This window comes from Chiloscyllium punctatum, chromosome 4, assembly GCF_047496795.1.
Source record: "Chiloscyllium punctatum isolate Juve2018m chromosome 4, sChiPun1.3, whole genome shotgun sequence".
NCBI lineage: Eukaryota > Metazoa > Chordata > Chondrichthyes > Orectolobiformes > Hemiscylliidae > Chiloscyllium > Chiloscyllium punctatum.
In genome coordinates this window covers 46,144,549-46,163,082 of record NC_092742.1, presented here as the reverse complement: position 1 = coordinate 46,163,082, position 18,534 = coordinate 46,144,549, and the positions used below count along the sequence as shown (strand labels likewise).

The following is an 18,534-nucleotide window of genomic DNA, read 5'->3' as shown; positions in this document are numbered from 1 at the left end:
GCCAAAATATATACCTGAAACTTCCGAGACAAGTTTTTATATTTACAAAGTTTACCTTCCTGTCAGGGCACTGGTCCTTGCTGTTGCTTCTCCCACTCCAACGGCCGCCGAAAAAATACCAAAAGGGTAGTTGAAATTTGAAACTCTTCCATGTAGAGTAATTCACAGTTAACGTATTGGGCAATAGGTAGACAGAGCTGAAAATGTGTTGCGCTGCGCTTTTCCAGCAACATGTTTTCAGCTCTGATCTCCAGCATCTGCAGTCCTCACTTTCCCCTAATAGGTAGACAGAATTAAGTTGCAGACCACACTTAATCAAATGGCAGAGCACGCTGAAGATGCTGGTCCACTCCAGTCCATAACGTGTCCCTGAAGCCTTCAGAACATTTTCAGGGCTGACAATTTAATGCAAGACTAACATAGTGTCACATTAAGGTCCAGTTGGACATAAAAGATCCAACAGTTATTATCTGATGAGGAGGACGGGAATTCTTCCAGCTTTCCAATGATCAATAATCATTAATAAAAAGCCCAAAGTACAGGGGCATTTTCTCACTCTTTGTTTAGATCCATTTGTACACTGGAACAGCAACTACATTTCAAAGCAGTTAATTGAAAATGAATTATTTTGGCATTCTAACTCTTCCTTATTTTTTATTCATTCATGGGATGTGGGCGTTGCTAGCTGGGCCAGTATTTATTGCCCATCCCTAATTGCCCAGAGGGTGATTAAGAGTCAGCCATGTTGTTGTGGATCTGGAGTCACATGTAGACCAGATCAGGTAAAGATTGCAGTTTTCTTCCCTAAAGGACATGAGTGAACCAGATGGGCTTTTTTGACAATTGACAATGGATTCATGGTGATCAATAGACTCTTAATTCCAGATTTCAAGAATGGTACTAACAGAAATATAATGTTAATTATGCTGTTTAATAATCAGTCAATCATTAGAATAAATTACCTCAAATCAATACAGGTGTTGAGGCCTACCACCAAAACAGGCACTACATTTGGCTTGCTCATTACGAGGTCCTGATGATAGCTTGAAAAATAAACCAAAATTAGTCTGTTTAATCGTAATGAAAATAAAGTGTGGTATTTTAAATAATAAAACATTTACTCCAACATAAAATAATTTACCCCTCCACAAATAATTACTCCAAATTTAACCAAGTCCCAATTTACCAGCATACTTAATCCTCAATGGTGACATCAAAAGTGTAAACAAGAGATTAAATTGAATACTTCTAATAGGTGGAATCACTTGCCAAAGGTAATTATGGAAAGGGCAAAATTCCTGAATATATTTTTTATATCCCATTTCCAAACAGTGTTACATGTTGGTTGAAGCACTCCTGTGGACTGTCTTAGGATATTTTATTACACTGAAAGCGCTATCTAAATAAAAGCTGTTGTTAATGCTAACAAGATCATTAAAAATATCACACATCAGCAGGTTATAGTCCAACAGGTTTAATTGGAAGCACTAGCTTTCAGAGCGCTGCTCCTTCATCAGGTGGTTGTAGAGTACACAATTGTAAGACACAGAATTAATAACAAAAGTTTACTTTGTGAAGTAACTGAAATTATACATTGAAAAATACTTTGATTGTTTGTTAAGTCTCTCATCTGTTAGAATGACCATGATAGTTTCACTATTTTCATAATGTAAATCACAAAACCTTTTTTGAAAATTACATTCTCAGGTTAACTGTAACTCAGGTTAGCCCAGATAAGATGTTGAAGGTGTTAGCCCCCTGTGTTCTGTGCCACAAAGTTTGTGTGTGTGTGTCTGTGTCAGGGTGGGGGTTGGGAGTGTCTGTGAGAGAGTGTATATGTGTGTGTGAGTGTAAAGTTGAGAGTATGTGAGAGAGAGTGTGGATGTGTAAGAGAGTGAGGATGTGTGAGAGTGAGTGAGTGAGTGAGACCAAATTTTCCAACATCTTCATGCACAGGTTCGAACAAGACTTCTTATCTATGCAGGACCTCCAACCAACATTATACACCAGGTACAGTGACAACATTTTCTTTTTCTGGATCCATGACAAGGAGTCACTGATAAATATACACAGCGATATCAACAAGTTTCATCCCATCATCAAACTCACCATGGACTATTCTCTACCATCTGTCTCATTCTTGTACACGTGCATCTCCATCAAGGATGGGCACCTCAACACCACACTTTACCACAAGCCCACAGACAACCTCATAATGCTACACTTCTCCAGCTTCTACCCAAAACATTAAAACAGCCATCCCCTATAGACAAGCCCTACATGTACACTGGATCTGTTCAGATGAGGAGGAACATGACGGGCACCTGGAAGTACTCAGGGATGCCCTCATAAGAATGGGGTACGATGCGCAACTCATCGACTGCCAGTTCCGATGTGCCACAGCAAGGAACTGTAATGACCTCTTCAGGAGACAGACAGATGCTGCAGCCAACAGGGTACCCTTTGTTGTCCAGTACTTCCCAGGAGCTGAAAAACTACGCCATGTTCTTCGCAACCTGCAACACATTATCAACGAGGATGAGCACCTCGCCGAGACCTTTCCCACACCTCCACTGCTCGCCTTTAAACAACCACCAAATCTCAAACAGATCATTGTTCATAGCAAACTGCCCGGCTTTCAGGACAACTCCATACAACCCTGTCATGGCAGGCGCTGCAAGATGCGTCAGAGTGTGGACATGGATACCACCATTATGTGTGGGGACACCTCCCACTTTGTACATGGCAGGTACTCATATGACTCAGCCAACGTTGTTTATCTCATATGCTGCAGACAAGGATGCCCTGAGGCATGGTACATTGGTGAAACCAAGCAGAGGCTATGGCAACGGATGAATGGGCACTGGACAACAATCAACAGATAGGAGTGTTCCGTCCTACTTGGAGAACACTTCAGCAGTCCAGGACATTCAACCTTGGACCTTCAGGTGACCATCCTCCAAGGCGGACTTCGGGACAGGGAGCAGCAAAGATTGGCTGAGCAGAGCCTAACAGCTAAGTTCATTATCCATAGGGAGGGCCTCAACCGGGACCTTGGGTTCATGTCACACTACAGGTGACCACCATTGCACTATACACACAGAGATTCCTACACACAGAGATTCCTAAACACACACACTTAGATCCCTTTATACTCACACACGCACATATACACTCTCTCTCACAAACAGACAGAGACACACACATACACACAAACAAACACGTTTGTGGGTTGAATTTGTACTTGCAGATTTACAATGTACTTTGCTCAAAAACTGCATGAATCCATGCAAGTCTCTGAACTCATTTTTTAGATTAGAATCAGTTTAACCATTATGGCACAGACAACAGAACACAGGGGGCTAACACCTTCAACATCTTATCTGGGCTGACACCAATTGTTACAGTTATCCTAAGAAGATAACTTTTAAAAAAAGTTTTGTGATTTACATCTGTAAGAAGTGAAACTAACATGGTCATTCCAACAGATGAGAGACTTAACAAACAATCAAGGTATTTTTCAATGTATAATTTCAGTTACATCACACTATAAACATTTGCTATAAATTCTGTGTCTTACAATTGTGTACTCCACAACCACCTGATAAAGGAGCAGTGCTCCAAAAGCTAGTGCTTCCAATTAAACCTGTTGAACTATAACCTGGTGTTGTGTGACTTTTAACTTTGTACACCCCAGTACAATACCGGCAGCTCCAAATTATGTAGATACAGGTTGTTCTGCTGTAACATGACGGTTGTGTTCCTCTGCAACCTTGCATTATAGGAAATCACATTATGAAAACTGCTATGGAAAATCATCCTGTAAAAGACTGCTAATAGAAAATCACTATATCCTTTCAGTAGAAAGTTTGCATTATCCAAACAATGTCCACAATTCATCAATCACATCATAGCCAATTCGTGCTGATGAATTGTGCATTGTAACAGAATGACTTGCAAGGTTGAAGTAGGATAGGAGGCTCACATAAAGTATAAACATTGATAAAGACTAAATGACCAAATACCCTGTTAACAGCGATAAATTTACACCCAAAAATAAAGTAAGATTTATAGAATACACGGAAGCTAATTGCTTACTGTGCTTATGTCAACTGAAAAAGACCCAAATAATCCTACTTTGCAGCTCTTGGTTTTACAGGTGTTATGGCACCTCAAGTATAAATTCAAATTTTTTTTATTAAATGCGATGAAGGATTCTTCCTCTGCCCTGCAACTTGAAGTTGCAGCCTCCTACCACTTTGAATGAAAGGAAATACTGAATGGCACGGCATTTCATTATTTATGACTACATTATTTTCAAAAGATGAGTAACAAAAATGATAAAAAGATTGAAAGCATGCAGATTAGGATTGAAAACTTTTCAATGAGGATAATTAAGATTCCTTATGTTCCTGGCTGCACCGCTAACACAGATATAAAATCAGTCAGTGACAGGGCTGAAAGAGTTAACCTTTATTTGGGCAAGGGCCGATTAGATTGGAAGATAATTTATTTAGTTAGTTTATATTTTTATAATAGAAATACATTTTATAATAGTTCATTTCTAAAAAGGGGAAAAAAGACAGAAACCAGGAAACTCCAAGCCAGTTGGCTTAACATCTGATAAGAGCAAAATGTTAGAGGCTACATTGAAAGAAGTTGTAGCAGGGGCTTTAGATAAATTCAACGTAATCAGGCAGAGTCAATGTGCTTTCACACTGGAAAATTCATATTTTACCAAATTGGAGTACTTTGAGGAAATAACATGTCCTGTGGACACAGGGAACTGTAAATGTACTTAGATTTCCAGAAAGCATTTGATGAAGTGCCACATCAAAAATTGTTGCAGAAAATAAAACTTTATGGTGTAGGAGCACAGAATATTGGGATGGATTGAAGATTGCTTACTGTTAGCCAACTAAAGAGTGGGCAAAAACTGACCTTTTTCAGGATGGGAGATTGCAATGAGTGGTGTTCCATTCGGATTAGTGCTGGAACCTTAACTACTTATAATTCTTAAAACTGATTTGGATGAAGTAATGGAATGTACAGTTGACAAATTTACTGATGAAACAAAAGGTAAGTAATGAAAAGGAAGATAAAAAGAGATAAGTTTTGAAGTGGACATACTAGGCTACAAATGATATAGATAGGTTTCAGGGCGGCATGGTGGCACAGTGGTTAGCACTGCTGCCTCATAGTGCCAGAGACCTGGGTTCAATTCCCACCTCAGGCAACTGTGTGTGTGGAGTTTGCACATTCTCCCAGTGTCTGCGTGGGTTTCCTCCAGGTGCTCTGGTTTCCTCCCACAGTCCAAAAACAAATGTGCATTGCTAAATTGCCCATTGTGTTAGTTTGTAGGGGAATGGGTCTGGGTGGGTTGCTTTTCGGAGGGTCGGTGTGGACTTGTTGGGCTGAAGGGCCTGTTTCCACACTAAGTAATTTAATCTAAAAAAAAGTGACTGGGCAAAAATGTGGCAAATAGAGTACAATGCGTGAAAATGAGAAACTGTCCACTTTGGCAGGTAGAATAATAAAGTATATTATTTAAATAGTGTCAGTTTGCAGAGCTGAGACACACAGGGATCTGCAAATTGCAAAAAGCTAGTATGCAGATACAGTAAATAATTAGGAAAGCTAATAGATTTTTTTTGCAAGGTTAGTTTGGACTTCAGTTATATATGGCATTGATGAGATGACAGTTGGAGCATTATGTCTCCTTATATGAAAAAGCATGTAAATGCATGGAAAGTCAGAGAAGGATTGAATGTGTTATCCTCGGAGGAAGGGTTGGATAAAATAAACAAAATACTGCAGATGCTGGGGATCAGGAACAAAAAGAATGTTGGAGAAACATAGGTGCTCTGGCAAAATTTGTGGATATCAAAACAGTTTCGCTTTTGAGTCCTATATAAACCCTTCTTTCAGTGAGTCATATTAATTTTGTTTCTCTCTTTATAGATGCTGAATTCCTCCAGCACTGAGTTTTTATTTTGGACAGGATAAACTTGCACTCAAGTAAGGAGCAACTTGCTTGAAACATACAAGATCCGAGAAGTCTTGGCAAGTTCAATATGGAGACAATGTTTCCTCTTCTGGAAAAATAGACAACTAGGGGTCACTGTCTAAAACTAAAGGGGCCAACTATTTAAAACAGTAATGTGATAATTTTTTTTCTCAGAGGTAGAATGTCTTTGGAACACTTTTCCTGAAAAGGTGGTGGAAGCAGAACCTTTGAGAATATTTGTATAACAGAGGTTAATAGACCCCTGGTAAGCAAGGGGATGAAAAAGTTAATCAGAGGTAAGTAGCAGAATTGACTTGTGGTTACAATCAGATCAGCTATGATATTTTTAAATAGGACAGCAAGCTTAAGGGGCTAAAAGGCCTGTTCCTTCCCCTTGTTCCTTTGTTTGTACATTTGATTTATTTCCTGTGGAACAACTTCTACTTTCATACTGGTTTAATAGCCATGCACTTTAATCAATGCAGTTTCGCTTGGAAAAATTAAGTGATTCTGGTACAAAATCTCCAGTGCCATCAAGACTATGAAACAAATGACTCTAAAACAGACTACAATGTTAGTATAAAAATTACCAGTGTATTAAATTTTCTAATTCATCAAAGCAGATATGTAAAGCTTTGCCCTTCAGTTTTTTGCTGATGTGGTCTGCATTTTTCAGACATTCATAAACCATCTGCAAAATAAAATCATTCAGGAAAGACATTACAATTATTGTACATTCATACTTTATCTACCTTAATAGAGCTAACTAAATTTACAAAATGTATATAATGTAATGATTCACGAAATCAGTGAGTAAGTGGTGACTACTATACAAGATACCAGACCCACTCTTATTGTGCTGACACTAGGGTGAATTGTCAGCATCTTCAAGAATGAATTCCATCTAAGAAACATTTCCCTTTGGTGGAGGGATCAATGATGGGAGGCAGAATTTTAAGCTAAGAGGTGGGATGTTTACAAGAGATGTGAAGATGATGGGAAACCAGGCCATGATGCCTGTAAGGGCAGTAGAGGCAGACATGTTGATAACATTTTAATATTAAGATGTACACTTGTGATGCCAAAACTATGGGCCAAGTGACTACAAAACCATAACAAACAGAAACAGGAGTAGGCTGTTCAGCCCCTTGAACCTGCTCCACCATTAAAAGATCATGGCTCACATGATTAGGTTGGAAAATGGGTCAGGTGGTTGTTTTCAATCAGCGCAAACTTGATGGGCCAAATGGCCTTTTTTTGTGCCGTAGACTTCTATGACTTTCCTTCACCTTAAAGTTTTAAAAAAGGAAAACAAAACAAAAACAAAAAAGTACTTGAAAGTTCTAGTTGGAACTGCTGTTCAAGGTTTGCATAAACATTTGTAGCTCAGGTGCTAGTTGTCGTAGTTGTGGGTTGTTGTCACATGTTATTTTCTCAACTTCATCCCTGTCTCAGCTCATTTTTTACCTCAAATCCTTGTCTGTACCATCTCCCACATTCTACCCTCTACAGAGGCTCACTGATACATCTGGTCTCCAATTTTAGATGATCTTCCATTTCTAACAATACTTAATCTACCACTGGCACCTGTGCCTTCAGTTATAAAGGCTCAAGCTCAGGAGTATTCTTCCTATACCTCTCTGGCTCTGCACCTCACTATTCTCTTTTGAGGCACCTCTTAAACCACACACAGAATAGAATCTTAGAACCTCCCGAGTGGATGCAGGCTATTTGGCCCACCAGCTCCACACCAACACTCCAAAGACCATCCCCCACCCAGACCCAACCCTCTACCCTCATTTCCCATGACTAATCCACCTAGCCTGCACATCCCTGGCCACTCTAGGAAATCTAGCATGGCCAGTCCACTTAACCTGCACAGTTTTGGACTATAGGAAGAAACCACTGAGAGGATATGGGAGAATATGCAAACTCCACACAGACAGTCGCCAGAGGCTGGAATCAAATCCAGGTCCCTGGCGTGTGTGGCGACAGTGCTAACCACCAAGCCACCTTGCCACCCTAATGTGCCCAGCCCAAACTTTGATTACTTTTCACACCACCACGTCACATAGTTCTTTGTCGCACTTTGTTTTATAAATGTTCCTGTGAAGTGCCTTGACCTTCTGATAATCAATAACAACTTTTTTCGAAAATAAGAAACCTGAAATTTCATTATTTACTGGAAGAATGAAACCATGAGATTCAACACAAGAATTACTACTATATATATATTAAAAAAAGTCAAACAAAACAAGCACTAAACTATCTTAGTGGATCTTCTACTCTCTAAAACACAAAGTCAACATTACAAACATATTCATGGGCAAAGTGCAATTGATTGCAAGCTATCGGGTTATGCATCAATGGCACAAATAGATAAAACAAGTCTTACAAATGGTCTCAGCAATCAGGTCAATCTATTGGATGTAGGTTTGCTTGCTGAGCTGGAAGGTTCTTTTCCAGACTTTTCGTCACCCTACTAGGTAACATCTTCAGTGGGCCTCAGGCAAAACACTGCTGATAATTCCTGCTTTCTATTTATATGTTTGGGTTTCTTTGGGTTGGTTATGTCAATTCCTGTAGTGAAGTCACTTCCTGTTCCTTTTCTCAGGGGGTGGTAGATGGGGTCTAACTCGATGTGTTTATTGATAGAGTTCCGGTTGGAATGCCACACTTCCAGAAATTCTCATGCATGTCTTTGTTTGGCTTGTCCTAGGATGGATGTGTTGTCCCAGTCAAAGTGGCGTCCTTCCTCATCCAAATGTAAGGATACTAGTGAGAGAGGGTCATGTCTTTTGTGGCTAGTTGGTGTTCATATATCCTGGTGGCTAGTTTTCTGCCTGTTTGTCCAATGTAGTCCAATTACTCACTCATGCAACAGACCATGAATGGATAGACACATTACAAGCCATAGATATTAGACAGCGACAAACACAGAAAATGAAAAAAACCTAGACCTGCACAAAAAACTAGACAAACTTACACAATGTAATAACACTGACAACACAGAAGCATAGATTAAAAAATAACTTATCTGACCGACCTTTAACAGACACTGAAAAAGCCGTTTTAGTAAGTGGATTAAATTACAACTGCCAGGATGCGGACAAGAATGATTTCTTAGCAGCATTAGACCATTAGACACAACACTAAAAGACAACTCACAGAAGAAACCCAGCAAGCCATCAGACAGGTAGTCGCTCCAACATTAAGCAGAAAAAAGGAAGGAAACACACTCAATATACAAGAAAGGAAAGCACTGGAAAGACTAAAAAAAGATAAAAACATTGTTATCCTACCCGCAGACAAAGGATGAAGAGACCACATTGAAAAAGCGAACGCACTACTTACAGATACCAACAAGTGACAATAAACCCAACCCCACAACGAGAGAACAGAATCACAGCCCTACTCAAACAACTTCAGAAATGTGGAGAAATAAATAAGATGGACTTCCAAAAAATGAAACCAGACGGATCCAACACACCACGCTTCTACATATTACCCAAAATTCACAAACCAGGAGCCCCCCTCAGACCCATAGTCTCACTACCCGGAACACCAACTTACAGATTGGCCAAGGAGCTACACCAAAAACACTCAGTAGAAGACTCACGCCACTCCATCCACTCCACCCAAAAATTCTTGGAAGACCAAAGACACTAAGATAGAAGAGGATGAAATAATGGTCTCCTTTGATGTAATAGCCCTGTTTACATCAACATTAACCTGGCCAAGGAAACACTGACTACACTATTACAAGACCCAAAGACACATACACCAAACACCACTAACTTCAACAAGGACAGTATCACCAAGCTAGTGGACCTATGTCTCACTACACACTTCACCTTCAACAACAAAACCTATAGACAAACCAACAGAACACCAACGGGATCTCCGATATCAGGGTTCTTAGCAGAGGCAGTAGTGCAGAGACTTGAACAAACAGCTCTGTTAACCATCCAACCCAAACTTTGGGTCCACTATGTGGATGACATCTTTGTCATCACTAAACAAAACAAATTAGAGGAACTCTTCAGGACCATCAATAATACCCTTATTGGCATAAACGTCACTAAAGAGGAAGAAAACAACAACAAACTGTCATTCCTAGATGTCACAGTCGAGCGAACAGCTAATGGGGAACTTCAAACCAGTGTCTACAGGAAAACAACACATACGGACCAACTACAGAAGCAATCATCCCAACATCCACAAATGAAGCTGCATCAGAACATTATTTCAATGAGCCAACACACAATGCAGCACAGAGGAACTACGCAGAGCAGAGGAAAATCACCTATACCGTGTATTCAAAAAAAATGGGTACCCAATGAACACAGTCCACTGATTTCTCAGCAACAAACCCAAACAAGCAGACAAAACACATCCAGAAACCCTAGCCTCTCTCCCCTACATCAAAAACATCTTGGAAATGACTGCCAGACTACTCAGACCCCTTGGCATCATGGTAGCCCATAAACTCACAACATACTAAAATAGCAGTTAATGAACTTGAAAGACCCTAATGAACTTGAAAGACAACAAGCAAAACTAATGTCATTTACAAAATACGTACAAAGACTGTAACAAACACTACACTGGACAAACAGACAGAAAACTAGCCACCAGAGTACATGAACACCAACTACCCACAAAAAGACATGATCCTCTCTGTCTACTATCCTTATATATGGATGAGGAAAGACACCATTTTGACTGGGACAACACATCCAGTTTAGGACAAGCCAAGACAAAGACACGCACGAGAATTCCTAGAAACATAGCATTCCAACTGGAACTCTCAACAAACACATCGAGTTAGACCCCAACTACCACCCCCTGAGAAAAGGAACAGGAAGTGATGTCATGACAGGAAATGACATCACCAACCCAAACATATAAATAGAAAGAAGGAATTATCAGCAGTGTTTTGCCTGACGCCCACTGAAGAGGTTACCTAATAGTCTTGAAATGAACCTTCCAGCTCAGCAAGCAAACTTACATCCAAAACCTCAACCTGAGCTACAAATCTTCTCAAAACTCGCTAAGGTCAATCTATAGTCACAAAATTCTTCAAAATGGTCTTCTTTCTGAAGAATTTCAGCTCTTCTTCTTGGGCTGATCACCAATAGACAACAACACACAGCAAATTAGAGTTCCATAAACACATCTTCATCACACATCTGCAGAAGCTTCCCACCTCAGCCTAGGTGACATTGATCCAATGTATCTTCAAGCAAGAGAAATATTTACAGCAGCTATACCCTTGCTTATGTTCTGCTTCTGTACCTAGCCCCAATGTCCTTCAGCTTGTACATACTGTATCTTTGAACACATTAATCTGAGTTTGGAGGACTCTGTCTTTTTATATTTTTCACCCAGTTTCAGTCTTAATAATGTTTTGTTTACAACATTGTGTAGGTTTTAAAAGAAACACAGAACGCTGGTCAAACTCAGCAGGTCTGGCAGCAAAGGGGGGGCGAGAAACAGAATTAACAGTTTGAGTCCAGTACGACTGCTGTTCAGAAGATTTTACTTTCTTCAGGAACCAGGAGTGTCCTCAAATTTCCATTTCCTATAAGGATCTGTTCCAAAAAAGTCTAAGCTTTGAAAACACAGATTCTATCCCATTGCATAAATCTAAATTTTCATTGTTGTTAGGTCTTGTTTTTGTTTAAAATAAAATAAACTCCTCCTTTGTTCAATTGTATTTTTATTCAACCCGTAGATGGCACTATGTTGTTGAAAACTTCAGATAGTTTTACTAAAATTGGATACTTTTACACTGTCAGTGCAGATACTGTGTTGATATTGTCTTTGCTTCCTATACACTGCACATACAAACAGAAAACAGAAGCAGGCTATTTGGTCCTTTGAGCCTACTCTGCCATTCAACATGACCATCCAACTCAGTACCCAGCTCCCTCTCTCCCCCATGTCCTTCGATCTCTTTAGCCCTGAGAAGGATGTCTAACTCTTCGAAAACATTCAATGAGGAAGTGGTTTACGCCAAAACAACCAGAGAGTTCCACAGACTCACCACTCTCTCCTAAACTCAGTTCTGCATGGTCTATCCCATCTCAAGTTGTTGCCACTGGCCTGGACTCTGCCAATCAATGAGAATGCGGTTTCTATCTTGAACTAGCAAGAGGCTAGACAAACACAGCAAGCCAGACAACACCAGAAGGTGGAAGAATCATTGTTTTGGGTCTAAGACCTCTTCCAGCCTCCTGCTAGTCTATTTTGGATTCCAGCATCTAGTTTTTTTTTCTCAATCTTGAACTGGTCTAGTTCTGTCATAACTTCATAGGTTTCAATGAGATACACAGCACGGAGACAGACCCTTCTGTCCAACTTGTCCATGCCGACCAGATATCTAAACCCAGTCTAGTCCCACTTGCCAGCACCTGGCCCATATCCCTCCAAACCCTTCCTATTCATATACCCATCCAGATGCCTTTTAAATGTTGCAATTGTACTAGCCTCACCACTTCCTCTGGCAGCTCATTCGATACACATACCACCCTCTGTGTGAAAAAGTTGCCTCTTAGGTCTCTTTTATATCTTTCCTCTCTCATCCTAAACCTATGCCCTCTAGTTCTGACTCCAACACACCAGGAATAAAGGCTTTGTCTATTTATCCTATCCATGCCCCTCATGATTTTATAAGCCTCTATAAGGTCACCCTTCAGCCTCCGATGGTCCAGGGAAAACAGCCCCAGCCTATTCAACCTCTCCCTATAGCTCAAATCCTCCAACCCTGGCAACACCCATGTAAAGCTTTTCTGAACCCTTTCAAGTTTCACAACATCCTTCCAATAGGAAGGAGACCAGAATTGCAGAAGTGGCCTAACCAATGTCCTGTACAGCCACAACATGACCTCCCAACACCTGTACTCAATACTCTGAACAATAAAGGAAGCATACCAAACACCTTCTTCACTATCCTATTTACTTGTGACTCCACTTTCAAGGAGCATGAACCTGCATTTCAAGGTTTCTTTGTTCAGCAACACTTCCCTAGGATGTTACTATTAAGTGTATAAGTCCTGCTAAGATTTGCTTTCCCAAAATGTAGCACCTCGCATTTATCTGAATTAAACTCCATCTGCCACTTCTCAGCCCATTGGCCCATCTGGTCCAGATCCTGTTGTAATCAGAGGTAACCTTCTTCACTGTCCACTACATCTCCAATTTTGGTATCATCTGCAAACTTACTAACTATACCTTTTACGCTCACATCCAAATCATCCCGCCTCAGTGACTGACTGTGTGGAGTTTGCACATTCTCCCCTTGTCTGCGTGGGTTTCCTCCGGGTGCTCCGGTTTCCTCCCACAGTCCAAAGATGTGCAGGTCAGGTGAATTGGCTGTGCTAAATTGTCCGTAGTGTTAGGTAAGGGGTAAGTGTAGGGGTATGGGTGGTTTGCGCTTCGGTGGGTCGGTGTGGACTTGTTGGGCCGAAGGGTCTGTTTCCACACTGTAAAGTAATCTAATCGAAATGATGATAAGTAGTGGACCCAGCACTGATCCTTGTGGCACTCCGCTTGGTCACAGGCCTCCAGTCTGAAAAGCAACTTCTACCTTTGAGCCAGTTCTGTATACAAATGGCTAGTTCTTTTTGTATTCCGTGAGATCTAACCTTGCTAACCAGTCTCCCATGGGGAACCTTGTCGAATGCCTTACTGAAGTCCACATATATCACATCCACCGTTCTGCCGTCATCAATCCTCTTTGTTACATCTTCAAAAAACTCAATCAAGTTTGTGAGATACGATTTCATAAGCACAGAGCCATGTTAACTATCCCTAATCAGTCCTTATCTTTCCAAATACTTGTAAATCCTGTTCCTCAGGATTCCCTCCAACAACTTGCCCACCACTGACGTCAGGCTCACTGGTCTATAGTTCCCTGGCTTCTCCTTACCACCCTTCTTAAACAGTGGCATCACGTTAGCCAACCTCCAGTCTTCTGGCTATCATCTGACTATCGATGAGACAAATATCTCAGCAATAGCCCCAGCAATCACTTCCCTTGCTTCCCACAGAGTTCTAGGGCACATCTGATTAGGTCCTGGGCTTGATTTCCCCAGAGTAGGTCATGTTTTGCACCTTCTGTAGTAGGTACATCCACATACTGAATCAGAAAATTGTCTTGTACACACTTAACAAATTCCTCTCCATCTAAACCCTTAACACTACGGCAGTCCCAGTCTATGTTTGGAAAGTTAAAAACTCCAATCATAACCATCCTATTATTCTTACAGATAACACTTACAAATTTGTTTCTCAATTTCCCTCTGACTATTAGGGGTGTATAATATAATCTCAATAAGGTGATCATCCCTTTCTTATTTCTCCGTTACACCCAAATAACTTCCCTGGATGTATTTCTGGAAATATCCTCCCTCACAACAGCAATAATGCTATCCCTCATCAAAAACGCCACTCCCCTCCTCTCTTGCCTCCCTTTCTGTCCTTCCTATTGCATTTGTATCCTGGAACATTAAGCTGTCCATCCCTGAGCCACAATTCTGTATTCACTATGATATCCCAGTCCCATGTTCCGATCTATGCCCTGAGTTCATCTGCCTTCCCAGTTAGGCCTCTCGCATTGAAATAAATGCAGTTTAATTTATCAGTCCTACCTTGTTTTGTGCTTTGTCCCTGCCTCCCGTGACTGTTTGACTCACTTCTTTTCTCAACTGTACCAGTCTAGGATTGAAATCTTTCCTATCTCCTTGCGTCCCACCCCCCATTTTACTAGTTTAAATCCCGAGCAGCTCTCGCAAATCTCCCTGCCAGTATATTAGTCCCCTTCCAATATAGGTGCAATCAGTCCTTCTTGTACAGGTCACTTCTACCCCAAAAAAGCTTCCAATGATCCCAAAATGTGAATCCTTCTTCCATACACCAACTCCTCAGCCATGCATTCATCTACTTTATCCTCCTATTCCTGCCCTCACTAGCTCATAACCTCGGGAGTAATCTCTCCCCTCATTCTTCCAAATACCAGTGAATTTAATCCTACTCAATTCAATATTGCTTCATACATCAGCCTTGCAATCCAGGAATCAAGAATATAGTTGTGCTGGAAATGCACAGGTCAGGCAGCATCCGAGGAGCAGGAAAATGGACGTTTCGGGCAGGAGCCCTTCATCAGGAATGAGGAAGTCTCAGGGGTGTAGAGATAAATGGGAGGGGGTGGGGCTGGGAGTGCAATAGGTGGATGGAGGAAGGGATAAAGGTGATAGGTCAGAGAGGAGGGTGCAGCAGATAGGTGGAAAGGAAGATTGACAGGTGGGAAAGATCATGAGGATGGCACTGAGCTGGAAGTTTGGAACTGGGGTAAGGTGGGGAAGGGAAAATGAGGAAACTGGTGAAGTCCACCCAGGAATCAGTCTAGTAAAACTTCATTGTACACCCTCTATTACTGAGCATCATTTCTTAGGAAAAGGAGACCAAAGATGGACACACAACAAGATGTGGTCTCATCAAGGCCTGAGCCAAGGAGGAGATCTTCAACAGAATAGATCAGTTATTCAAAAACCCTGAAATGATGAACTGGTATTACCTGCAAATTCACATATTAGTCTACAGAATCTCAAAGAAAACTTGATGAGTTTGGATTCTCCAACTCCTCAGAGAGCAATGAACAAGATCAGGTAGACTTGTGAAACCACAACAACAGTTCTCTTTGTAAACTAGCGATGGGTACAGCTGCAGTGTAAAGTATTAATGTCATATGTAAATAAATATGGAAATTTCTAATTATGTAAATAAGAGTGGTCTACATCTGTGGTCCAGGATTACTTGACAAATTGGACTATGGAGAAATGGTACTATGCTTGTGCAAAGCCTTTTCCTGTAAATAAAAGACAATGTTCAATAAAATATAATGTTTACCTGCAGCCCAGGTTCAAGTAGCCTTTATCAACTCTGATCCCAAATATGTCAAGATGATAACCACAGGCTGCGATAATTGAGTTTTCACATCCATTTTAACCTGAATAATAGAAGATTCCACCAGAGGGCCTGGACAGAGTAGAATGGGAGAAAATATTCTCTTGTGAAAGGATTTGGAAAAGGCAGCATAGATTTAAAATAATTGGTAAAAGAAGCAAAGGCACCATGAAAACATGGTTCAGCATCTGAAACACACTGCCCGAGAGAGTGGAGGTTTAATCAAAGCTTCAAAAGAAAATTAGACTTTTATCCAAAAAGGAAGAGTGTGCAGGGCTATGGGAAGAAGACAGTTTAGTGACACTAAGCAAATTTCATATCGGGGGAGCTGGCACTGATATGCTGAACTGAATGGCTGCCTTCAGCACTGTAACAATTCAGAGATTATAGAACTTACTGAAGTCAATGTGAGCAATGAAACCATATTCAAAAATAAAACAGCACTAAAGCCAGAAAACGACCAGGGCCTGATGACTGACACCCAGCTGAGTTTTTATTTTGAGAAATGGGTGAAAATATTGTTGGCCTTTTGCCACAATTTTCCGAATTTCTCTCAGTTTAAGACTTAGGCCAGAAAATTGTAACAAACATAGCTCCATTATTGTAGAATGGTGAGAGGGACAAATCAGGAAAATACTGTAATTAGTCGAACATTTGTTGCAGGAAAGTTATTGAAATATTTAAATTAAGAAAAGAGTTTCCAAGTAACTAAGATAAATGTGAACTGATTAGAGAGATCCATTAATGTAAAAAAAGACATCATATCTGAGAAATCTATTCGAATGAATAAGGAACTAAGCAAGTCAAAAAGTATCCACAGATGTAATTAAAAACAGCAGTGCCCAAAGCAAAGGCCTGTGGACTGCTGGGAGGCAACAGAGACTTTCATGGGATCCACAAAGTAATGTGAAAGCCCTCATCGAGCAAGTCCGGCCTTACAGGTGGACAATGTGAATAGTCAGAACAAGTGAACAATCAGTGGCTGAAAGAGGGCTTGGTGTGAAGTAGACTGTGTTCACACCACACTGCACTGCCACAGTTAGCCACCCGACATCGCTCAGGATAGGAAGGGAGTGAGACTAAACTTGTCAAACAGAGCCACAGTTACTAAAGCTCCTTATGAGTTAAGCCCTTTTTCAGAGAGTGTATTTCCTTAAATATTTAAAAGTATGTGTGACAAACTACAAGCTCATCCAAATTCTATTTTTCACTTTGGCTAGGAAGACGAAGCAGAAAATCTGTCAGGAAGTAAAGAATGATTTTCAAGCGCCATCATAGAAATGTTAGACCATAAGAAATAGGAGTGGAAGTAAGGCCATACTGCTCATCGAGTCCACTCTGCCAAACAATCATGGCTGATGGGCATTTCAACTCCACATACCCGCATTCTCCCAGTATCCCTTAATTCCTTGTGAGATAAAGAATTTATTAACCTCGGTCTTGAAGACATTTAACGCCTCAGCCTCCACTGTGCTCCATGGCAATGAATTCTACAGGCCCACCACTCGTGCTGAAGAAATGTCTTCTCATTTCTGTTCTAAATTGATCCCCTCTAATCCTAAGGCTGTGCCGATGATACCTAGTATCCCCGCCTAACAGAAATAATTTCTCAGCTTCCACCCTTCTAAGCCATGCATTACCTTGTTGATTCTGCAAGGGCCAACATTTGCTCAATATTCCTGAGCAAGTGAAGAATTTTGCTGAGATAATTTAGGATTGTCAGTCAGACTTGCAGTGTGGTGTAAATGCCCATACCAGAAGCTTCACATATGGCTGCAAAGGACCCTATTAGTCATACAGTCATAGAGATGTACAGCATGGAAACAGACATTTCGGTCCAACTTATCCATGCCAACCAGATATCCCAACATAATCTAGTCCCATTTTCCAGCACTTGGCCCATATTCCTCTAAAACCTTCCTATTCATATACCTGATGCCTTTTAAACACTCCAATTGTACCAGCCTCCACCACTTCCTCTGGCAGCTCAATCCATAAACCTATCACACTCTGCGTGAAAAGGTTGCCTCTTAGGTCTCTTTTGTATCTTTTCCCTCTCACCTTGAACCTATGCCCTCTTGTTCTGCACTCCTCCACAACAGGGAAATGCCATTGTCTTTTTATCCTAGCCATGCCCCTCATGATTTTATAAACCTCTATAAAGGCCACCCCTCAGCCTTCAATGCTCCAGGGAGGACACCCCCAGTCTATTCAACCTCTCCCTATAGCTCAAATCATCCAAACCTGGCAACATCCTTGTAAATCTTTACTGACCCCTTTCAAGTTTCACAAATCTTTCCAATAGGAAGGAGACCAGAATTGCGCTCAATATTCCAACAGTGGTCTAACCAAAGTCCTGTACAGCTGCAACATGACCTCCCAACTCCTGTATTCAATGCTCTGATCAATAAAGGAAAGCATACCAAATATCTTCTTCACTATCCTATCTACCTGCAACTCTACTTTCAAGGATCTATGAACCTGCACTCCAAAATGCAGCACCGCGTATTTATCAAAATTAAACTCCATCCGTCACTCCTCAGCCCATTGGCCCATCT

The 18,534-nt window shown here is 40.9% G+C and overlaps 1 protein-coding gene across 1 annotated transcript in view; it reads right to left on the bottom strand.

Annotated features, from left to right (window-relative positions):
- Positions 1-18,534, bottom strand: part of LOC140476252 (exocyst complex component 3-like) — a 62,111-nt gene that overhangs the window by 11,007 nt on the left and 32,570 nt on the right. Inside the window, exons 6-7 of the mRNA XM_072568559.1 lie at positions 6,598-6,698; positions 963-1,043 (exon numbers count right to left, since the gene is read on the bottom strand). Coding sequence (XP_072424660.1) covers positions 963-1,043; positions 6,598-6,698 — 182 coding nt within the window. The remainder of the gene's footprint in view (positions 1-962; positions 1,044-6,597; positions 6,699-18,534) is intronic.